The sequence below is a fragment of the Vicugna pacos genome, chromosome 19 (assembly GCF_048564905.1).
Source record: "Vicugna pacos chromosome 19, VicPac4, whole genome shotgun sequence".
NCBI lineage: Eukaryota > Metazoa > Chordata > Mammalia > Artiodactyla > Camelidae > Vicugna > Vicugna pacos.
The window spans coordinates 29,017,959-29,041,262 of record NC_133005.1 but is presented as its reverse complement, the minus strand read 5'-3'; the positions used below and the strand labels follow the sequence as shown (position 1 = coordinate 29,041,262).

At 51.0% G+C, this 23,304-nt stretch overlaps 1 protein-coding gene across 3 annotated transcripts in view; it reads right to left on the bottom strand.

Moving 5' to 3' along the window:
• Positions 1-23,304, bottom strand: part of PPP1R16B (protein phosphatase 1 regulatory subunit 16B) — a 93,846-nt gene that overhangs the window by 10,346 nt on the left and 60,196 nt on the right. Inside the window, exons 1-9 of one of the 3 annotated variants that reach the window (XM_072944212.1) lie at positions 18,604-18,717; positions 12,516-12,586; positions 8,575-8,720; positions 5,833-5,936; positions 4,198-4,322; positions 2,025-2,150; positions 1,400-1,475; positions 610-739; positions 348-516 (exon numbers count right to left, since the gene is read on the bottom strand). In XM_072944212.1, the coding sequence (XP_072800313.1) occupies positions 348-516; positions 610-739; positions 1,400-1,475; positions 2,025-2,150; positions 4,198-4,322; positions 5,833-5,936; positions 8,575-8,720; positions 12,516-12,586; position 18,604 (948 nt within the window). In that variant the 5' untranslated portion in view covers positions 18,605-18,717. Of the gene's footprint in view, positions 1-347; positions 537-609; positions 740-1,399; positions 1,476-2,024; positions 2,151-4,197; positions 4,323-5,832; positions 5,937-8,574; positions 8,721-12,515; positions 12,587-18,603; positions 18,718-23,304 lie in introns of those variants that run through there. The other 2 variants (XM_006202543.4, XM_072944211.1) reach the window with 2 other exon arrangements.

Sequence of the window (23,304 nt, the reverse complement as noted above, 5' to 3'; positions counted from 1 at the left end):
AGAAGTTTTAGTGCCCTTATCTCCTAGGGTGGCTGCCCTACTGAACCTCTCTTCTGGGAAGCCCTGACCTAGGTCTGCTGGAGCCCAAGCAGGCACATGGGCATCACTTGCTCCCTGGAGATGATGAGACCATCCTATGTGCAAATCTCCCAGCTCCGATGTGAATGGCCCCTACGCTCGCCTCATTAACCACACTCCCATCAGACAAGACCCAGCTGGTTTAAGGCCACTGGCCAGCTGACCTTCCTCTGAGGGCTCTGAGATGAAGAGCCAACACCAGGCTGGGGCCCTGGCCCCCTCCCGAGACGGTGGCCAACACGGGGGCCGGGAGGGAGGTGGGCACTCACTGGGTCCTTATTCTCTTGGTCTGTCCTGGTCTCTCTGACGTCCCCGTTGTAGGCAGAGGTCCTTTGATCCTCGGCTGCGCTCCGCTGCTGCCACAGGATGGCCTCTCCCTCATACTCCTTCCTGTACAGGTTGGTCCTGTCCGACAGGCTGGCTCGACGCACCACCTTCCTGAGGGCAGAGGGGGGATGCTGGGAGGCTGCGTCCAGGCGCCGTGGGTGGGACCATGCACGGGGGCCCCTGGCTGCCCTGCCCCTGACTCACCCGCGGCTGCCCGCGCTGGACGTCCTCCTGCTCAGGGATGACTTGTGCCTCAGCTGCGACTTCATGATCACGTCGTGCTTGTGTTTTAGCTCCAGCAGCAGGACCTTGAACTCTTCTTCCTCACATAGGTCTGGAGGGGCAGAGGAGTCCATCGTGGGGGGCATTACAGGGGCCCGTGACCCCTGAGGGCCTCCCAGGCCAGAGGAACTGCCACCCAAACCCACCAAAAATGCCCAGCATCTTTTGGGGCATGGAGAGAAGGGAGAAAACAATGCCAGCCTGGTTTCCTGGGCTACAACCCAATTCTTGGAGGAGTAAAGAAGAGGAAACCCAGGGCCCATGCACAGTCCCATTCCCAGCTGTGGCTGAAGGATTCATACGCCTTTGATAGCTTCCAAGAAGAGTTATCTATTCTCCACCGATACACAAAGTATCAAGAGAAACAAGCAGGTACCCCATGTAGCCCAAGAAAAAATGATGAAAAAATGCTGAAATCATATTTCCCCACCCACTCATCCTTTAATTCATCTGTCTACTTATTCACTGACCCATTCATCCATCCACAGATTCATCCTCGACCCACCCACCCTCCTATGCATACATACATACATACATACAGTCATCCACTTACCTCTCCACCCATCCGTCCATGTATCAATCAACCACCAATTAATTTATTCATTTATCCATCAATTCACCATCTATCCAACCTTATCTTCATCCATGTATCCTCACTCATCAAAAAATCACTGAAAGCCTATGTACATACCAGGTGTTGCGCTGGACTTACCTATTGGCATCTCATCCATGGATGTCCTAGCACTGAGACTGGCCCCATGGGACACCAAGAGCTCCGCCATCTGCATCTAAAACACAGGAAGAAGGCCAGGTCCCCCCCTGCCCAGGGGTCAGAAAGTCTAGGAGGTGGAGAAAGTGTTCAAAGCTTCTTAGGATGTGACTCAAAGAATGGTAGGGCAAAGTTGATTGCCAAGGAAGGCTCTGCACCCTACAGGCAGGACTCCTGGCAAATGCAATGAGTTTGCCACCTCCTCCAGCATGCCTGGGCCATACCAAAGAACAAAGGAGGAAGGAGTCAGCTGTAATGCCAGAGCCATTAGGCATCTAAGGAGGAACGGTGAAAGCTGCAATCAGAGATTTATAACTGGGAAACAAATGGAGAAATTACTCAAGGCAAAAATGCGGGGAATTTTCTACTTTGGCAAATTTGATTATCATCTTATTAGGACACAGCTTGTCAAAGGCTGTCGCCAACCCCCTAGATCTTTTCATACCCATACGCTAGCCATAGTCAACACCTTACATGGGTTTTATGTTTTCTGAACCAACTTCCAGCCCAAAGGACAGCAGGCTGACCCTGTGCTGGCCTCCCTCCCAGCCCTGTGGGTGACAACTACCTGCCCCCAGAAGGCAGCCGCGTGCAGGGGCTCCCAGCCATCCCAGTCCTTCACATCCACACGCACTCCGTGGTCCAGAAGGAGCTCTGCTGCCCGCAGGTATCCATTGGCTCCAGCTATGTGCAGCTGAAGGAGAGGAAAGACGTGAGCATCTGCTGGGGGGTGTCCCCTCATTTGGAGGCAGGAGAGTCCGTTCCTTGACCCAAGTCCCAGATCATACTTGGGGCCGGTAGAATGGGATAGAATGAGGTGGAAATGCCTGCCACACTGCAGAGGACCATAAGTCTGCAGTATGACCAAGAGGGTAAGGCAGAGAAGTGAACTCCTCTCCCCTGTCTTAGAGACCCTGTGGTTAAGGCAACAGCATTTACTGAGTCCTTACTATGTGCTGAGCCCTGTAGAAGGAATCTCAGAAGTCCAATAGGGTGATTTTAAAATGTGTCTACAAATTCTTTGACACACCTCTCTTTAAAAGATGAAGCTTAATTCCTGCCGCCTCGAATGTGGGCCAGAACAAGTGACTTGCTTCTAACAAACAGTATATAGTGAAGTGGTGGTATGTGATTTCTGAGGTCAAATGCGGCTTCCACCTAATGCTCTCTTGGATCAATCACTCTAGAAGTAGGCAGCCATAGTGCTGTGAGGACCCTTAAGCATCCCTAAGGACAGAGCTTAAGAAGTGAGAAACCGAGACCTCCTGCCAACAGCCAGCACTAACTTGTAGCCACGTGAGTGCGCCACCTTGGAAGTGGATCCTCCAGCCCTACACGAGCCTTCAGATGACTGCAGGCCTGGCTGACATCTTGACTGCAGCCTCATGAGAGACTCCACACCAGTACCACCCACTTAAGCTGCTCCCAATTCCCTGACCCACAGAAACTATGTGGAAGAATATATCTTTATTACTGTTGCTTTAAGATGCTACACCTTGGGGTAGTTTGTTATGCAGCAATAGATAACCAATACATCCCATCAGGGAAAGCTCACATAGAGGCCCCATTTCTTCTACCTGGTGCCATTCAAGGCCTCTGGTGATGAATGCCACCTTGTAGACCTCAGTTGTCCACTTGCTCAATCTCCCAGAAAATACATAAACTACTTACCACATGATGAACACTCCATGAGGGATTAACATTCTCAGAGAGCCATAAGTGATGACAAGACCTAGTATGTGCCTGGTCCATGGGGGTGGAGCCACTGTGAGACCAGCCCGAGAAGAGCAGACCCCTGTGTCTAGAGGGTCCAGCCACAGACCCACAGGAGCTCCAGCCAGGGTGGGCAACGCCCTGGTACCGCCTGGTCATGACATCACACAGCATTCACACAGCGTTTAATCCAACTACCCGACTCTAACCTTGAGTGCTGGGCTGAGCAGGTGATTTGAGTAGGGACCCAGTTCATCAAAAAGGGCTTGAGGCGCAAAAGCTTAAAAATAGAACTACCAACCCCACTGCTGGGTACATATCCAAAGGAAATGAAAACACTAATTTGAAACAATACACGCACCCCAATGTTCACTGCAGCATTATTTACAATAGTCAAGATATGGGCACAACCTAAGTGTCCATCAATACTTGAATGGATAAAGAAGACGCGGCAAAACATACATATATATACAATGGAATATTCCTCAGCCATAAAAAGGATGATATTCTGCCATTTGCAGCCACGTGGATGGACCTAGAGGGTATTATGCTTAGTGAAATCAGTCAGACAGAGAAAGATAAACACTCTATGTTAGCACTGATATGTGGAATCTAAAAAAGAAAACAAATGAGTGTATATAACAAAACAGAAACAGACTCACAAGTACAGAAAGGGAAGTGGGGAGGGGCAAGACAAGGGTAGAGGATTGAGAGGTACAAACTGCGACATAGAAAATAAATAAGCAACAAGGACATAGTTGTACAGCATGAGGAAATATAGCTGTTTTGTAATAACTTTAAATGGAGTAGAAAATAATGAATCACCAAGAGTGGCCAGCTTCTCAGAGCGCCTGAGCCCGGCTCTGCACACTCTCCATATTCCAGAGGCCACCCCGCCTCCAAGGCAGGTCTGGAGGTGGTCCAAGGCCACGGACAAGCCCCAGCTGGATAGGTTTGGCCTCTACCAGGTGCGGGCCCACTTCTGATCCTGACCGCCCTGCCCAAACCAGCCTGGCCCCTCTCCTCACCAGCGTGGCCCCCTGGGCATCTATCCAGTTGAGGTCCTGGCCGGCTGCAATCATACAGTGGATGTCCGAAATCATCTGCTGCTCAGGGGCTGCTCGCATCTCGTTGATCTTCTCTTGGGTGATGCCTGCAGTGGGGGAGGGGGTTTTAGTCAGCACTCAAGGACTGAGGCCCCAAGGGGGAGGGGTGGTGAGAGGAAGGTAGATGGGGGAGGCGTGGCTCCTGTTCCCCGGGGTCTGTCCTACCACCCACCTTCCTGCCTCCAGCTTCTCAAATGCCTGGCTCCTCCTCATCCTTTAGGTCTGGCCTGGATCCCCTCCCTAGCTGGCCTCCCCTGATCACCCCATCTGACCCAGGTCTCTGTTAGTTTCCTCCATCTCGTCCACAGCTGTGTTTGTGGCACCAGGCACAATGCTCAATGAATCTTTGTTACGGCAGTGACGGAATTCACCGAACATATAACTTTCAAATGGAGAGCTGAATGAATCGAGGTGGAGGGACCCAGAAACACATTTTCAAGCCTGACTCTCTGGCTAAAACTCTAAGTGTTACTGGCAGCTACTAATAGAGTTGAAGGAGAGAGTGACATGCTCTGAAAGGAGGTCCATTAGATCAAGCATTCTTGGATAGAATTCAGGGGAGGTCTGTAAACGTGAAAGGAGAAAAGAATGACATGTTTATTTTCATTACCCTTTAAATGAAAGATAGCATTTCCTTCCATTAGAACACAGGCCAAGTTCACAATAGAACTGGCAGTGACTTTGTCACCAGCAGAAACTGCAGATATTTTCATTCTATCTGATTGCTTCCTGAATCAGTAAAATTTCTATATGACACATTTAAAAATATTTGGGGACTTATACTTTCATAGAAGTGGTTTCCGTTATAGTCCTATGGCTTTGATAACTGCGTTTAAAAATATTATTCTGAGAAGGCGTTCACAGATTCACCAGATTAGCACAAAAACCATTAGGAAGCTTTGCAGAAAGTGAATAGGAAAAGTTCCGAGGAATGGAGAAGTCAAATCGGTGGTTTGTGCAGCGAAATGGGGAGAAACACAAGCGTGGGGCCCGGCAGGACCTTGGACTGCAGCCGAGGGTCTGGGTTTGAGATTTATTTCAGAAAAGGAGGCCCTTTTCGTGTGGAATGGGGTGGTGGGGGAGAGGCATGTCTCTCTGATGGCTACATTTGTTTCCTCTCTGAAGCTCACTTGTGAGCCGAGAACAGCCCACATCTTGTTTACCCGGGGCCCCTGGCAGCCCGCGTGGTGCCTGGCACAGAGCAGGCCCATGCCAATGTTCTTGACTTTGTATTATTTTCCCAAATGGGAATGTATCTTTATCACAAATGTTTACTGAATTGAATTGTCACAGCTGACGAAGAGCCCGGGCCAGCTGAGGTGGCCTGCGCGTGTGGGTGACACAGATGAGAGCAACACCCCCATGTGCACAGCACATGTTCCAGGATCGTTCTGTGTCCTCATCTTGTCCATCACGCGGGTAACACCCACCATGGGGCCCTGGCCCAGTTCCTGAGCCCTGACATGCGGGCTAGGGAACTTGCTCCCCTGCATGGATGAGAGATGCTCGCCGCAGCCCCGCCCTGAGCCCACTTACGGCAGGCTGCCCTACCCTTACCCTGGTACGCCATGCACGTCTCGATGACATCCAGGGTGGGCTCATCCTCGCAGAGGTCATAGGGCATGTTCCCATCAGAATTGACGGCAAGCAAGTCGGCCCCACTGCAGAGAAAGGCCCAGGATGAGTTCCTAGGGTTGGTCTGGCTGCCTCTACCCTCCAGCCTCTCATCCATAGCCCACCGTGCACCCCAACACCCACCAGCCCACCACAGTGCACCCCAGCAAGGATAGCATCTCTAGGATCTCAGGGGCCCCACGTGGCAAGGGGCAAGATCCCAGGAGTCTTCTCCTAGCCTCCTGTTCTGTTGAAGAACCAGCAGACAGGCACTTGAGGACAGATGTCAAATAAGAAAATACAACATGAAAATAATGCCACTTGCAGCAACATGGATGGATCTAGAGATGATCATACTAAGTGAAGTAAGTCAGACAGATTTAAAAGACAAATATCACATGGTATCACTTACATATGGAATCTAAAATATGATACAAATGCACTTATTCACAAAATAAACAGACTCACAGGCAAAGGTTACCAAAGGGGAAAGGGGGTGGGAGAGGGACACACGAGGAGTTTGAGATTAGCAGATACAAACTACTATATATAAAGCAGATAAACAACAAGGTCCTACTGTATAGCACAAGGAACTATATTCAAAATCTTGTAATAAACCATAATGGAAAAGAATATGAAAGAGAATATATATATGTGTGTGTGTGTGTGTGTGTGCATATATACATATATATATATATACATATATATATATATATAAAACTGAACCACTTTGCTGTACACCAGAAACTAACAGAACATTGTAAATCAACTACACTTCAGTAATAAATAAATAAATACATACATACATACGTAAATAAATAAGAAAACATTTAAAAGAAAATACAGCATTAACAGCAGGAGCACCGCTTACCAGGAATCTGCTTAGAGCCCTTTACACACATCATCTTATATAATCCTCGTAACAGTCTTCTTGGTTCCGTATTACTGGCCCCATCTCACTCAAGGAGAAACAAAGGCTCAGACAGGTTCAGTCACTTGTCTGAGGTCACACAGCTAAGATATGGGAAAGGGTCAAGACTCAAACCTGGCTCTTTCATGCGCCAGCTCTTTTCACTTCTCCCTGTCCTATTGCAGTCTTGGCCCATGTACTGAAACATCCTCGGCTATTCCCCACCTCCTCCTCTAAGTCCCTGCCCAAAAGGCTGGCCAGAACAGGGACAGGACAGAGCCTTGGGGCTCCGTGGCAGGATCTGCCTTTTGGGCCAGTGGCTCCCATGCATGGTCCTGGGATGCCCTGTGACAGAATTACTCAGGAACCACTGAAATAAAACGCAGCTTCCTGGGCTCCACTCTAGACCTCCTGAAACAGAGTCTCTCAGGAGTAGGGTGGAGGATTATGTATTTTCAACCCATGATTCTGGTACAGATCAGTGCTGGGGACCCTCTGTACTAGACTGACAGCACTCCCTTTTCCTCTCGCACCATCACTGATTGGACTGTGGCTACATGATGCTCCCGCAGACTTAGCCACACTCAGGCTCCCATCAGAGGTGCGGGCATGGGCCCACCTGCCAGTCCTTTGGCCTAACAGCCCTCCACTGTGACCTCTCTGAGCTCCTGTGTGCCCTTGGGCAAGCTAATCCACCTCTCTGAGCCAGGGCAGCAGTACTGTCATCTCCATCCCCCCAGCAGCCACCCAAAGGGCCCCTGCTGCTCTGCTGAAACCTCTGCCAAAGGTCACCAGCCCTCGGCCACCCTCCCTGACTCCCTGCCCTCAGATGCCCTCCTTGGCCTCCTGGGACCCCAACCCACTGGTCTCACTCTGTCTCAGCTCTGGTACTGTAATCGCCTGATTTCCTGCCTGGTTCTTCAGGACTTTTGCAGCCCTGAGTTCCCAGTGCTCAGCACTTGCTTGGCTTGGCTCAGCTCAAGTGGCCACCAATCATTAGATGAATTCAGTTAAATACACTTGAAATTGTGTATTTTCTATGTGTTTATAGAACCTGAGCAAACTAGAAAGAATTCCAGGGTGAGAGAAGACTGTCAGAGCGATATAGAGGGAAGTGGCCTTATTCCTGGGAAAGACATTGCTGCGTGATGTCCCCAAAGCAGATCTTGCCCCAAAGGAGAGCATATGGACAGGATCTGGGGGAGCAGGGCCGAGGAAGTATGTGTGCCTTTTTTCTACAGCAAGAAAAACAAAAATGGGAACAACACATAAGAGTAAAGGAGATGAATATAGACTGAAGGGGACAGACAGAGACAAAGAGATTTTATAAAAGAGAATGATACCCTGATACAAAGCCAGGCAAGGACACAAGAAAACTACAGACCGATATTCTTCATGAACATGGAAGCAAAATCCTCAAGAAAATACTAGCAAACTGAATTCAGCAGCATATTGAAAGGATTATACACCATGACCAAATGGGATTTATTCCTGTAGTGCAAAGATGGTCAGTTTCACATTAGGTGTATTTCACCACAAATATATGGGGAGGAACAAAGAGAATGAAAGGACAGAGAGGAAGAGGAAAAGAGAGGAAGACACGAGGATGGAAAGGGAATGTGAGGAGAAAGAGGAAGAGAGTGACAGGCACCAAAGGAGACAGGAAAAAAAAAGAGAAAGAGAAAATGAAAGTTACCCCCTTCCAAAAAAAAAAAAACTTGTAAAAATCCAAACTCTGAGAAAAGGCTATTCTCAGGGGAGAGAGGGGCACGTACTACTGAACGAGGATTTTCACCAGGTTGATGTGGCCGCAGGTGGCCGCAGCGTGCAGGGGCGTCCACAGCTCGTTGTCCTTGGCGTTCACGTTTGCACCGTGGGAGAGGAGCAACTTGACAATTTCCTCAAAGTTGTCGATGCAGCACTGCAAGGAGGCCACAGGCAGGGTCAGCTCCGGGCAGGGCCCCGGGTGGCGATGATGACACACCAAGTTCCCCCCGTGACACCACAAGAAGGACAGTGGAGCCAAACGACCTGAGTTTGAATCCAGCTGCATTATGTACAATGCTGTGTGGTCTTGGGTAAGCCACTCAAACTTCCTGAGCCTGTTTCTTGAGTTTATAATATACATGATAAAAATGTAAAGATAATATAAAGTCAGCTACGAAATGCTTTGCAAATATTGGTGGAATGGGACAAAACTTTGAATAAGGCTTTAAAATCCTTTCTTTTTAGTTTCAGAAGGCTTTCTTCAAATAAAATGGTATGGAGAACTTAGATAACCAATAAATTCAAGCAGGGCTGCTGGGGCTGAAGTAGGGGTGTGTGTTGGTGGGGGCGGGGATGGGGCGAGATCCCCCTCCCAGCAGTGGCCTCCTAGATCATAGTTTGAAGCCTCTGACTTAGGAATTTCTGACCCAGAAGGGGAGGTCCCAAGTAACCAAGCCTCCCCCAAAGAACCTGGCTCAGCATGAGGGCCCTAGGGCTCCTGGTGCAGTCCCTGCAAGGAGACAGTGTGCTCCTGCCTGTCCACACGTGGGTCAGCCCCAACGAGAACGCAGCCTCCCAGGGAGACTCAGGGCTCCGACAGCCACTGGAGCCCTGAGACTCCAGGGACAGAGAGTGAAAGATTCCACAGGGACAGAGGGGCTTCAAGCCAGGCCCATGAGCAGGGAGAAGGGAGGACAGAGGAGGAAGAAGACAGAAACCTACTTTACTGACTGTGGGATCCATCCCAGGTGACCCCCCCCCCCAGAAGCCAGCAGGGGACAGAGCAGGGACCCGTGCTAGGCCCTACCCATCCAGGGAAGCGCTTTGCCCTCAGTGCAATGGGAGATGCTGCAGAGTTATACTCAGAGGAGCAGCACAGTCAAACTTGCCTTTTAAAAAAAACCCTCCTCTAGCTGCACATGGAGAACGGATTGCAACTGCATGCTTTTAGGGGGGAGAAGAGGGAAAGTGAGGTGCTGTGTTGGAATCACTCATTTAAGAGATGATGGTGGCCCAGCCTACAGAAGTGACCGCAGGAATGGGGAGAAGTGACTGGATATCAGCAGGAGGAGCGGGGGCGCAGGAGCCCATGGCTCCAGCTGGGTGTGGGGATGGGGATGGGGCGGTACCACAGCCCCCACCCCACTGCTCAGCAGAACCGGGGGCTCAGCGCCAGAAAGACATGTGGGAAAGGAGTAGCCATTTGCATGCAGATGGTGCCAGAGACCTAGGTTCTCTTTCTGAAGCAGCCCATCTGGGGTTGGTTGGGTCTGGGGACATCTCTCTGGACAGGAGGGGCACGCGGGACCAGTGGAGCAGGGCACTGCCTCAGGTGGGTGGGAGAACCATGCAGTGGCACGGCACAGTCAGCAGGGGGCACCAAAGGCACCAGAGTGAAGCAGCGGGGAAAGGTGAGGGTTCCTGGGCTGTCCCTGGGAGATGGGTTTGAGATGGCCCTGTCCATAGGAGGAGGAGCTGCCCAGCACCTGGATCAGGGGATAGGAGGGCTAGAGATCCCACCCTGAGGGGCTGCGGAAAACATGAGGATAGGCGGGGGCAGGGAATGGGAAGATTATGCACCCAGAATTGTAGACCTGAAGAGGGACGCCCAGGGCCTGGGCCAGTCTGTACCTGGGAGACGAGGCTGGAGCAAGAGCTGGGTTAGGAGCTGGGTGCAGGAGTGCAATGGTGGGTGGTACGTGGTGGAGCGAGTTGGCCTCCTCTCCTGCCTTCCCCAAGGTGGGCAACGGCACCTGGCAGTTGGATGACTCCTCCCGCCCCCTCACCTCCCACATCCAATCTATCACCAGGTGGGGGTTCCATCTCCTGCATCACTGTCCCCATCCCCATGGCCCTGGTTGAGGCTTCATCCTCTCTCCCTGCCTCCCTGTCACTCCCCTTCCTCACACCCTCTGTCAGAGACAGCCTCCTCCTTAATCCAGCCATGCTGCTCTCAGATTGCAGACCTCTCAAGTTTGCCTGTTGCCAAGAGCAGAAAATCCACAGAAAGCTCTTCTTACTGCGCTCCTTCGCTGTGTTGCAGCAGCAGTGACGATAACAAAGACTGCAGTAACAGCAGCCCCGGCAACAGCAGTAATAATAACATGCCACGTTATCAGTAATCACAGCTAGTGCTTTTTGAGGCGTTACTGGGTTGCTAACCTTCGGCCATGCATTGCCTCTTTTAATCCCCAGAACAACATTTCCAGGGCTCCATAGCCACGTGGGGCTCAATGTCTCATACTGGACAGTGTCGATACACAGAACATTCCATCATCGTAAAAGTTCTATCGGACAGTGCTACCCTGAACCTCAGTTTCTTGAGCTGTAAAATGGGGATAATCATATTTTAAAGGGGTGTGACAATCAACTCACACTTTACATCAATGAAGTGGCTTTGCAGGGTGGAACATGTGACAAATTTTAATACTAAGAATATGTAATATTTATCCAATGTCGTGATGCTTGTAGGGTTTCTACATGTATTCATATAATCCTCACAACAACCTAATGGGCAAGTGAGGCCCAGAGAGCTTAAGTAACTTGCCCAGGGTCACACAGCTAAAATTAGCAGATGCATGAAGCCCTGTGGGACAGGAAGAGAAACCAAGAGTACACACAGGGAGCCACTGGGCTGATGACTGAGGGTGGGGACTCGCCCCTGGCGCTTATGGGTAGGCCAGTCTCTGTCCCCACTTCCCGCTCTCACAGCAAGATAGAGAGGCTCCTGCCAGCCCAGCATTCCCATAGCCTGGCCTCCTGTCCACCAGGCTGCATTCAAGTCCACCCGCTCAAAAACTTGGGCCAGGGCACAGGGAAGTTCAGTGTGTTCACTCATTAACTCAGCACGCACACTTTGAGCACCTACTGTATGCCAGCATGGGGACTGACGCTGGGATACACCAACGAGTAAGAGACACAGGCTCTGCCCTCATGCAGCCCAGAGATCAACATCAAATGATCAGGCTAATGGCTAAGAGGACAGAGGGGTGCTCAGCAGAAAGGCCGTGGATATACCAGCACAGCTCTCAGGCTCTTGTACGCGCGCACCCAGCGTTACGGGAAGACACCAGAGCACTCTGAGTAAGGGTAACGCCAGCAGATGTGGGCCTCGGCATCCCTGCAGCCACTGCATGGAGAATGGATCACGACAGGGTCACCTGAGTGCTGGGGACAAGTTGGGGGCTGTCACAGCATCTGCGCAAGAGATGACAGGCAAAGTAGCCCCTCCCAGCCAAGGGGGACTGGGCCCACCTCGCTGCCCTAAAAAGGATGTATGTTATGACAGCACATGGTTCCTGGCCGTAGGTCACAGCTGTGTGACCTTAGGCAGGTCACATCCCCAACTCCCCACCCTGTCAATCACTTTTGTCACTGGGATGGGTGGATGCCTTGGTGGGTGTAAACACAAGTGCCTCGTAAACTGTCAAGCTCCAAACAAACTTGCTTTGTTTGCCAAACCCTTTGCCAGGCAGTGAAGATGCAGTGGACAAAGGCTCCCTGTCCTCAGAGGCTGTGAGTGCCGCCCGCGTGTGGGCACGGGGGCTCCGTGGGTGTGTCCGTAACCGACACCCTCCTCTCAGAAGCAGACAAGAGCCTTTCAGACGGGGCAGCTGCGGCTCCCCTCCCCCCTCCTCCCTGAAAGCTCTGGGCAGGAAACAGCAGGGAGATGGGGCACCTGTCCAGGGGGAAAGCCCGGAGCCAGAGGCCCCAGGGAGCCTGGCCTTACCTGGTGCAGGGCTGTGAGTCCATCCTCGTTGCACAAATCAGGGCTGACCTTATTCTTCAGGAAGTAGCGCACTGCAACAGAGGGAACAGGAGTGAGTGTCCCTTCACACACCGGGTATACAGTGATGCCAGGGACCCAGATAAGACCCACTCTCCCCCAGGTCCTAACATGAGCAGTCATGTTTACTCCTTACAACAGGCATGAGAGGTAAGTATCAACACCACCCCATTTCACAGATGAGGAAACTGAGGCACAGATCGCCGATCTCTGGTCCAGGATTTCCAAGGGGTGGATGGCACTGCCTGACTTATTCTGCACAATAAGAACAGGAGCTAACTTTTTCTGAGCACTTCCTGTATGTCAGGCACAGAGCAAAGCAGTTTATATTTGCTATCCAGAAGGAGCACATTCTAGTCACTGAAAGCAGACACTCTGGTGTCTGATGGCCTGGATTCCAATTTCACCGCCATTCTTATTGGCTGTGCAACTTCAGTCAAGACACTTCCCTCTCTGTGCCTTAGTTCTCTATTCTGTAAAATGGGGATGGTGTTAATCCTACCTCACAGGGGCATCACGTGGAGTAACTGCGGTGAGCTGTGGCCAGGGCTTGGTGCGGCGTCTGGCCCGTGGTTTGAACATGAGTTCTTATTATGGAGGCTGTTACCATTTTTATTAACACTGCAGGTCCCTGGACCAGGTATTAGCCCACTCACAACTGCCAAATGCCCCTTCTTGGGCCCCACTGAGCCTTGGGGGCCAGGGATAGCAGGGGCTTTAACTCCCCTCCTTCCCTAGACCTTTATCTAGCTGTGTGTGTGTGTGTGTGCGCGTGTGTGTGCTTTCAGGGATGGTGGGTAGGGCAGGGAACTGGGGATGAGGGAGGCCAAAGTGAACTCCACCCACAGCCTCGAATCTCTCTTGCTTAGGACCATGCCCCTCCCCTTACTACTGGGATCCTCCCTCCTTTTCCATCCCTCCCCACCCATTAAGGTCCCAGTTCTCATCCTGAACCCACGTGCAAAGGGAAGGACAGTGGGTCAGCACGCACATAGTGTACAACATCAATTGTACCAATGTATTCAAGTCCACCTGATCAGAAACTTGGGCCAGGGCAAAGGGAGGCTTCTGTGTGTTCATTCCTTCATTAAATCAGCGTGCACATATTAAGCACCTACTGTGTGTCCGCATGGGGAACAATGCTGGGATACACCAATGAGCAAGAGACATGGATTCTGCTCTCGGTCAGCTCAGAGTCTGGGTAGCAGGAGACCAACATCAAATGAACTAGCCCACTGGCCCATAAGGTCCCTTCCCAGTCTTGGCAGCTGGAACCCTTGCCATGGCCTCCCAGCTTCAGGATACCCATCTCTGCACTGCCTCCAGCTATACCTCCCCCACAGAGCAAACAGTCCAGGTAGCCAATGGAATGAGTCCACTGAAGCCCATGGTTCCCGTCTGGCCCACCTGACCCTTCCCTGTCCAGTGGCTCCAAGCCTGAATGCAGAATCTGCAAAGATCTCCTCCCCAGATCCAGCCTCCCCAGGTGGGCCATGCAGGGAGCAAGCATGCCTCCAGGCTGAAGAGGGGACTGAGGGGTGGCTGTTTGCTGAGCAATTAGATGAACTTGGATACACAAGCTGGCTTGTGCGTGAGACCCTTGTGATGCTGAGGAAGGCAGCGATGGAGGCCTGGGTCCTGTAGATGGGAGGTGCAGGCTGGCCTTGCCCCCCTCAGCCCCTCCCACACCCACCCAGTTTGGCTCCCTCCAAAACACGAACCAAAGTCCACATCCCCTGATGCCCATGGCGGGCACCATCTCCACACTACGGCCCACCACCCACGCAAGGGGGCGGCGCACATGGGCGTCCTGACTGATTTGCCTCTGCTGTGGGGGAACAAACTCTACTGAGCTGTGAAGGACAGAGGGCATGCCATCCATTCCGCAGGCTGAATAGCTGCTCAGCAACCCCAGGGGTGCCAGGGAAGAAGCCGAGGTCTCAGGAGCAGCCGGGATGGGGCGGTTCCCCAGCTTGTCCTCATCAGTCCCAGCTCCAGGACCCACAGCCCTGGTGGCACCCTTGGCCTGAGTGTGAATGGAGACTCCGGTGAAGGGGAGGTTGAGGCCTCCACTCAGGCTCCTGACAAGAGGTGCCAGCTCCAGCAGACTTGCCCAAGATGCACTCACGGCTGCTGGGGGCCAGAGTGACAGGAGTTTACACGGGATATAGTCAGGTCCTCTGGAGATGCTCTGTCCAATACAGACCCACTAGCCCCATCCAGCTCTTACAGCTTTTCAAATGTCAGTTCATAAAAATTCAAAACTCACCTCCTCAGTCACTCTGGCCACATTTCAAGTGCTCAACAGCCATGCATGGCTACCATATTAGAAAGAGCAGAAACAGGACATTTCAATCTTCACAGAAAGTTCTATTGAACTGCTCTACTTTAGGGAATTATACGTGGAAATTAGTCCCATCACCAATTGCCGAAACCTCTCCATGGCTCCTGATTGCTTGGGAGCAAAAGTCCAAAACTCTTACTATGGCAGAGAACATCTACATAACGTGTTCCCGGCCTCCAGGCCTCCATCCTGCACAATCCCAGGGGACCATTCACACGGCGGTCTGTGAGAGGCCGAGCAGTGCACAACTTGCTCAGCTGTACTCAGTGCTCCTAACCTACCTACCTCCCCAGTCGCAGGTCTTAAACTCCAAACACCTCCCACAACGGTCTTTTGTCAGCTACAGAGTCACCATATTTCCTTTGGCCTCTGAGCTTTAGCACAGCCTGTTCCCACTGCCTGGAAGACTCAATCATCCACCCATGCACCAACCCATCCATGCATCCAGCCATCCACCATCCAGCCATCCACCCTCATCCATGCATCCCCCCATCCACCATCCACTCATCCACCTGCATCCAAGTATCCAACACTAACACACACACCCCTCACTCCTCATCCTTTACCTCTCAGCCCAAACTCCTCAGATGAAGGCATTGTAAGCTCAGTTTCTACACATCTCATTTACAGCCTTATCACAATCATAATTACATAACTACTTGAGTAATTATGGGCTTTGGGTTTGTCTGCTATAAGACACTAAACCCCGAGGGCAGGACAGTGACCTGACACTTACTGCTCTTTCCATGGGGCCTGGCACACAGTAAGTAAATCCTCAACAACCCTTCCAGGACCCAGACCTAACTGGCAGCCCCCTAGCTCAGTCCAAGGACACAGCCTCTCCATCTCTGAGCAAAGCAATCTACCCTGTAGTGCTGACCCCGCCAGCTCGAGTTAGAATATGCAGTGTTGCCAATAGGTTCCTCCTACCAGGATGACCTGGTAGCTGGTCTCAGCCTCAGGACCATGTGAGAAGTCTATAGCGAAGCCACTGATTACTGAGGCCAGCCTGTCCACAGACCAGGGTTCAAATTCTGTGGGGGTGGGTGGTGGACCAGGCTTCCTGCCCAGGAGACACTCTTTGAGGCAGAAATTAAGCGTCAGCTGCCAACAGCAGCCTTTGTGTGCAGTAATTATTGGGGTGTTCTCCCAGTGGCACGCAAGCCTAAAACATATAATTACTCCAATATCGGGCAGTTATTTTCAGCCCAAGAGGTGGGACAAGTCATCCTCGTCTCTAAGGAGCCCTTAATAGCCATGAGCCAAGGCCCCGTCCGTGGTTCTACTTGCGCTTTCTCTGGGAGCCTGGCTCTGGACACAACTCATCGGAGCAAAGACCCCAACACCCAGTGCACAGCCAGGCTATCCTGCCTCCGGGGTTCAGCAAGAAAAATGATCCTTCTACCAACAGTGTCTTCTCACTGAGCTCGTCCTATGTGCCCAGGTCAACGCTGAACCACTTCTCTTTCATGTGTTCATGTCTAATTACTCCTCTTATGGAGAAGAGGAGATAGAGGGTCAGGGAAGTGCAGCTCAGAGCGAAATGCCACCGAGTGGAAGAAATCACACACCCCCAGCCCCTCCTTTGAAATCCTTCTGACTTCAAAGCCCAGGCTCTTGGCCCCAGGGCTGCTCCGCTCTGCCTCTGAGACCAGAAATGGAGACCAGCATTGCTGGAGCCCTGCTGGGGTGGGAAGGAGGGGGATGGGAGAGTGGACAGAGCGACCTCTGCTCTGTAAGCATCAGAGGCCCTCAGGTCCCAGGCCAAGCCTCTTCTTGTAGACCAAAGAGCTCAGGGATCCACAACCAGGACACAAAAAACATGGCAGCCCCAGAGGAACACAGTCAGACATCTCAACGGCCAAGTTCAATGTTAAGTTGCCTCTTCCCACTCCCTACTTAAAACTCTCTTGTAGTTCCAACTTGTTCTTAGAATAGAGTTCAAAACCCTTCCTTGGCCACTACTGGGGTCAGCAAACTATGGTCCCTGGACCATATCTGGCAGGCAGCCTATTTCTGTAAATTAAGTTTTCCTGAAACATGCCTGCACTCATGCATTTACATAATGCCTGTGACTGCTTACACCCCACGCCACCAGAGTCAGGTCGTGACAGCAGAGGCAGTACGGCCCACACAGCCTAAAATATTTGCTATCTGGCCCTTTCCAAAAAAGATTTGATGACCTTGGTCTTCACAGTCCTGCACGATGTGGTCCTGACTACAGGGTTACCACCCAGCACAATTCCAGGGGACACTGTTCTCATCAGTCTATGGGGATAGCTTGCTCTGGAGTTGTGCAGTGTGCAGCCTGCTCAGCCCTACCCAGCAGTCCTGTCTCCAGAGCTGTCCAGGCTCCCCTCTGGCTCTCTGAGTGCCTTACACAATGGAGGTAGCTGGCTTGGGGGTATGTAAGGGGTTGGCCGGGGCTCAGGGAGGACAAAGACCAGAAGGGCATGCTCTCCTCTTTAGCTGGGCAAGTCCACCACATCAGCCTCAGGTCAGCTCCCACCCCAACACCAGGCTTGGCCATCAGTTTGTCCAAGTGACCTATCTGTCCTCCCACATTTGTTTAAATGTGGCTTTAGGGGAAGTTAATTCCTTCTCTCTGTGCCTCGGCATCCTCATCTGTAAAATAGGGATCAAAACAGCATCTTCTTTGTGGGGATGCTGTGGAGATTAAGTAAGACAATGCCTGAGAGCTACTAATATCATTTATTTGAAAAATAAAAATAAAAAAACAACTACTGAGTTCCTGCCCTGTGCTGGGCACCGGAGATGTAACCATGGACATCTTGCCTGTCTCAAGAGCTCTCGACCTGGTTGTAAAACGCAGAGGCCATCTGTCTCCAGGGAGCTTGGAGCATCGGCTGGTTCAAGGACCACAGTGAGGCCGCAGCTAACGTCCCCATCACCCCTGCTACAGGCAAGACCCCAATGAGATGGCAAAGAGGTGGCTCCCGCCCGCCTCTAATATATTCCTGCTCCTGGCGCCAACCCCGCCGCTCCGCCCACACCTCCCTGGCAATCTGGCTGGAATCTGGGCCAAGCAGGGCCATCTGCTCCCCTCCATCTCCAGCTGTAGCGAGTGAGGCTGAACCAGCCCATCTAGGCAGGAAGCTGGTGGTGACTGCCTTTGTGGGGAGAAATCACTGCTGACAAGCTTGTGTTTTCTTTGCCACCTGACACACTCCGCCCCACAGAGCGGACTGTCTGACCTCGGGCTGCTCAGTGACGTGCAACCACAGGTGTGGGTCCTGCTCCTGCCCAGGGGAACAAGGACAGCAAGGCAGAGGTGCCTGCCCCTTAAAGGTGGACCCTGGACAATCTGCATCTGCGGGGGTGCTGGGGGAGGGCCCTAGGACTGCGCTGCTGCCCCCGGCCACGTGACTTGCACCATCACGTTTGTGGGAATCCTGCTCACTAAGCTCTAGTCCCTTCCCATCTGACTCCCTTTCCCACCCAGCACCCAGCAATGAGGACTTCTCCTCCCACTGCCTCCTAGGCGCCTTGTGATCTAGTCCTGCTCCTCCCCACCCCCACCTAACCCCACTCCCCACCCTCCCCCAATTCCCTCCCCCATTCAGTCATGCTGGCTTCTTCCATTTCTTAAAACAAAACAAAAACTGAGCTCGTGGAGGCCTTTACACACACAGTTTCCTGTGCCCGGAGCCCTCTTTCTTCCCTTACTTGGGCCAGCAAACTCCTCATCCTTCTGATTCCAGCAGAAATTCCAGACTTCCTCACCTCTGAGCGGTCTTCTCTGATCACTCCAACCTCAGTCGAGTTGCCCGAGTTATTTGCTCCCACAGTGCCCTGCATTTCTGCTTCACAGTAGTCCTGCTGCAATTTGTAATTGCAGGGTGATTGGCTGGTATATATTAGTTATATAATTATTTGTTTTGTTTTTTGGGCTCCATGATGGCAGCAAATCCCACTGACAGGTGACCCTGGTCTCCAGCACAGAGCCTGGCTCGCAGCAGGGCCTCAAGAAATCTCTATTGTAGTGAAAGCACCTGAAATCCACTCTCTTAGCAAATTTCTGGTACTTAGTATAGCATTGTTATTAACTATAATCATCACACTGCACATCAGATCTCCAGATTTATTCATCCTCCATAATGGCAACTTTGTACCCTTTGACCAACATCTCAGAAAAAAAGTAACTACATGAGGAGATGGATATGCTAATCAGCTTGGCTGTACTAATCATTTCTCTCTATATATTTAGATAAATATCATGTTGTACACCTTAAATATGTATAATTTTTATTTAAAACTTTTTTGTTTAATATCTGTTGTGTGAATGAACAAAGGCAGGAAGAAACGGAGGGAGGAATGCTCTGGGGACCCACAAAGTGGCTTGTTTGGTCTGTGGGACTGTGGGACTGATCTCCTCCCGGGGACACGTGCATAGCCCTGCAGACACACCACACGGTGTGTGACTCAGGGGCTGGAAAGCAACAAGCATGGATTTTGCACAGAAATGAAGCAGCAAATACACCTTCCTGAGCCTCTGCTGGTGGTGCAGTCAGACTTGGCGGCTGCCCAGAGAAGTCCGTCAGCTCACCCTGAGGCCAGGCACCCATCATGACCCTCCCACCCAGAACCCCAGTCCTCACTCCCCCTGCTCCAGCTTTGGTGTTTTTTCTACAATTCAGCACTGACTATGCCCGAGGCACTGTGTTGCATCTTTATGTCCATCAAATCCATTAGTCCTCCTAATCTGGTTATGAGAACTAATGACCTCTTATTATTAATTCCCTGCTAGTATCACCCCAATTTACAGGTCAGAAAACTGAGGCTCAGGCTTGAACCTGTGAAATGACTTCCCCAAGGGGATGCACCCAGGAAGGGCAGAGCTGGGATATTAAACCCAGTCTGGCTGCCTCCAAAGACTGAACACTTAACCGCTTTGCTAAAATTATGCCAAATAAGGCCCCAGGGAGCAGAAGGTGGGCAGCGGAGAAATGTGTGAGACGGATACAGATATTAGTGTGAAGAGAGCTAGAGAGATGACGAAAAGCAAGAAGGTGAAGATCATTGCCAATAGTTCAGTGTTCAGTACATGATAATAAGGACAACGATAGCTAACAGTCACAGAACCTCCTCGATGGAGCAGTTTAGGTCCAGAGGCAAATGAATGGGGCTGACCCTGGTGCCTGAGCTCCAACATGCCTTCTGTTTGTCTTCCTGCTGCATCTCCATTCTCAGTAGACTCCACCCCATCCCAGATTTCGAGCACCCTGGTGGCCTGGCTCCAGCTGCTACCACCCACCCACTAGGCTGCACCTCCTCCTTGAAAAATCGTGCCCACACTGGCCCTGTTTCCTCCCCCTCCTCACGTCCTAGGTCTGCTTTGCTCAGTCTCACGGGGTCCAGCACTAGCAGCCTGATCAAACCAGCCCCTCTGGCCCTCCCCTCCCCTCTGCCCTCCTCAGGATGCTTGCTGGCAGGGCTGCACAGGACTCGGCCTACTGCTTCAACGATGCCAGAGAGGGCCAGCCCTCTCAGGAAGCAGCCTCTTGACTCGCCTCTCAAGTCAAGGTTGTCCTGGGTCTTCAATGCACCACGCTTCCAAACTCATTCCACTGAGCAACTTCAACCTTTCCACCCACTGCTGCTCCTCTCTGGAGCAGAAATAGCCAGAAATAGCTGCTTCCAAGGAAGCCCAGTCGCCTGGGGCTGGGGGTGGAGACTCAGTCAAATCTAATGGTGGCTTCCGCAGGGGATGGTGCAGCCCGTCCCACTGGTGGGAAGTTCACCCCAGGATCTTGGGCGATGACTCAGCCCTGGTGGAGGGTGGGCCTCCCTCAAAGTCACATCTCCAGGCCCAGGGCCCAGGAGCCAGGTCTTTGTCTTCCCCAGGTAGCCTCCCTCCCGGGTCCATTTGAGAAGAGGAGGGGTTGGACAATAACATGTGTGGGTGAGGATGTGGGGACCTCGGAACCCTCATACTTTGCTGGTGGGAATGTAAAATGGTCTGGTAGTTCCTCAAAATATAAATATAGAATTACCATATGACTCAGCAATTCTACTCAAGTGGAATGACCACGTATGTCCACACAAAAACTTGTACACAGAAGTTTACAGTAGCACTATTTACAGTAGCCCCAAAGTGGAAACATCCATAACATCCATCAATGGATGAATGGATAAATAAAATATGGTCCAGTCACACAGTGGAATATTATGTAGCCATGAAAAGGAATGAATTGCTGACACCCGCTACACCATGGATGTACCTTGAAAACATGACGCTAAGTGAAAGAAGCCAGTAACAGAAGACTGCATATTGTGTGACTTCATTTATACAAAATGTCCAGAATAGGCAAATCTATAAAGACAACAAGGATATTAGCCATTGTCAGGGGCAGAGGGGAGCAGTGAATGAGGTATGACCAAGGGTACAGGGTATCCTTTTGGGGTGATGAAAATTTTCTGGAATGAGGTAATGGTAACAGTTGTATAACCTGGTGAAAGTAATAAAGACCACAAATTGCACACTTGAAAGAGGGAATTTTGTAGTATGTGAATGTTACCTCAGTTTAAAAAGGAGAGGAAGGGGCTCCAAGCTGGCCTTGAGTGTCCTGCTGTCAGCTCATTCCCTTGCCAGCCTGGGGGATCTGTGAGGTCAGCACAGCACCTGTCCCATTCACTGCTGTACCCACAGCGCAGAGGACCTGGTACACAGTAGGCACTCATCCTTACTTAGTGGAAAGGGAAGGAAGGAGGCAGCCACTGGCCACTTGGCCCCTTCTGGGCCCCACATGATCTGGCCTCTGCCCACCTCTCTTGGCATCATCTGACCTAATCACCATGGACTCTTGCCGGACCATCCAGGAACCACCCTCTCTCTTGCATCTCTAAGCCTTCTAGTGTGCTATTCCCTCTGCCTGCGTATTACTAAGTAAAAGTGAAAGGCAGCATTCTGTATGATTCCAACTATATGACATTCTAGAAAAGGCAAAACTATGGAGACAGCAAAAGGAGTTGGAGAGCAGGGAGGGATGAACAGGCAGAGCACAGAAGATTTGGGGGGCACTGAAAATACTCTGGATGGTACCTTAACGATGAATATATGTCATTACACATTTGTGCAAACCCACAGAATGTACAACACAAGAGAGAACTCTAATGTAAACTATGGACTTTAGATGATTATGACATATCAACGTAGGTTCATCAACAGTAAAAAATGTACCATTCTGGTGGGTCCAGTTGATAACAGGGGAGGCTAGGCATGTGTGGGGCCAGGGAGGGTATGGGATATCTCTGTACCTTCCCTCAATTTTGCTGTGAAACTACAACTGTGCTAAAAAATAAAGAATAAATAAGCAAGCACACAAAGAGAAACCAGGGTAGCCTTTGTACAAGATGAGCTACAGTTAATCCTCTTGAAAAATGCATAGTCTTTCTGAAATGTGGGGCTGGAGGAGGAATCACTTCATAATGTAGGAGCAGACATTTACGTGCTAGATTCCCTCAAATGTAGGGAGAACCACATTTAACTCACCTAACGTGGAGAAAACATGGGTCTGCGAGGTTTCCCCACTAAAGCTCCGAAGGCTGTGCCCGTGTACACTGCCCTGTCTCCCTCTCCCTTCCTCCCCTTCTGCCCGCTCCCTCACCCCCATCCGCATCCTGCCTTGAAGTACTTTATCCCAGGGACTCAAGGCAAGGGTACTGCTGGTACACGACCCTGAACTTCATTATCCCAGTCATGAACACATCAGACCCTAACTGTGCCAGGTCCCTGTTCGTCACTCAGTCCGCTTCCAGAATTCTCCCAGCACTTTCCCCTGCAGCCTCCTTGCAGACCCAGAAACCTGAGCTCCATTCTGCCTTGCAGAGACTGGCCTCCAGGGAACTCTCCAAGGTATTGGCTCTTATGCCAATTCTCCTCTCTCCCCAAATGCCCTGCACTCCCCCTCTTGAATTTCTAGTGCTCCCCAACCCCATTTCTTTTACCTCACTTCTCTTTCCACTTATCTCTCCTCAATTTGGGGGGGGTAATTTATTTCATTTATTTGTTTATTTTTAAGTGGAGGTATCGGGGATTGAACCTAAGACACTATGCATGCTAGGCATGCGCTCTACCACTTGAGCTATATCCTCCCCCTTCTCCTCAATTTTTTAAATAGGCCAGTTATTTCATATCTCCAGGCAAGTAATAAAATATTTGAACCCTCCAGGTAGGAGCTGCATACACATAAACACTAAAATGGCTTTACAGCCATCATAATAATATCTAACATTTATTGAATACTTCCCATGTGCGAGATGCTACACTAAGATGTTACCAGTCCCATTCCACTTAATCCCCACAACAGCCCTGTGACTTATGTGCTATCATCAACTGATTCAAAACAAAACTTAATGATTTGCTCA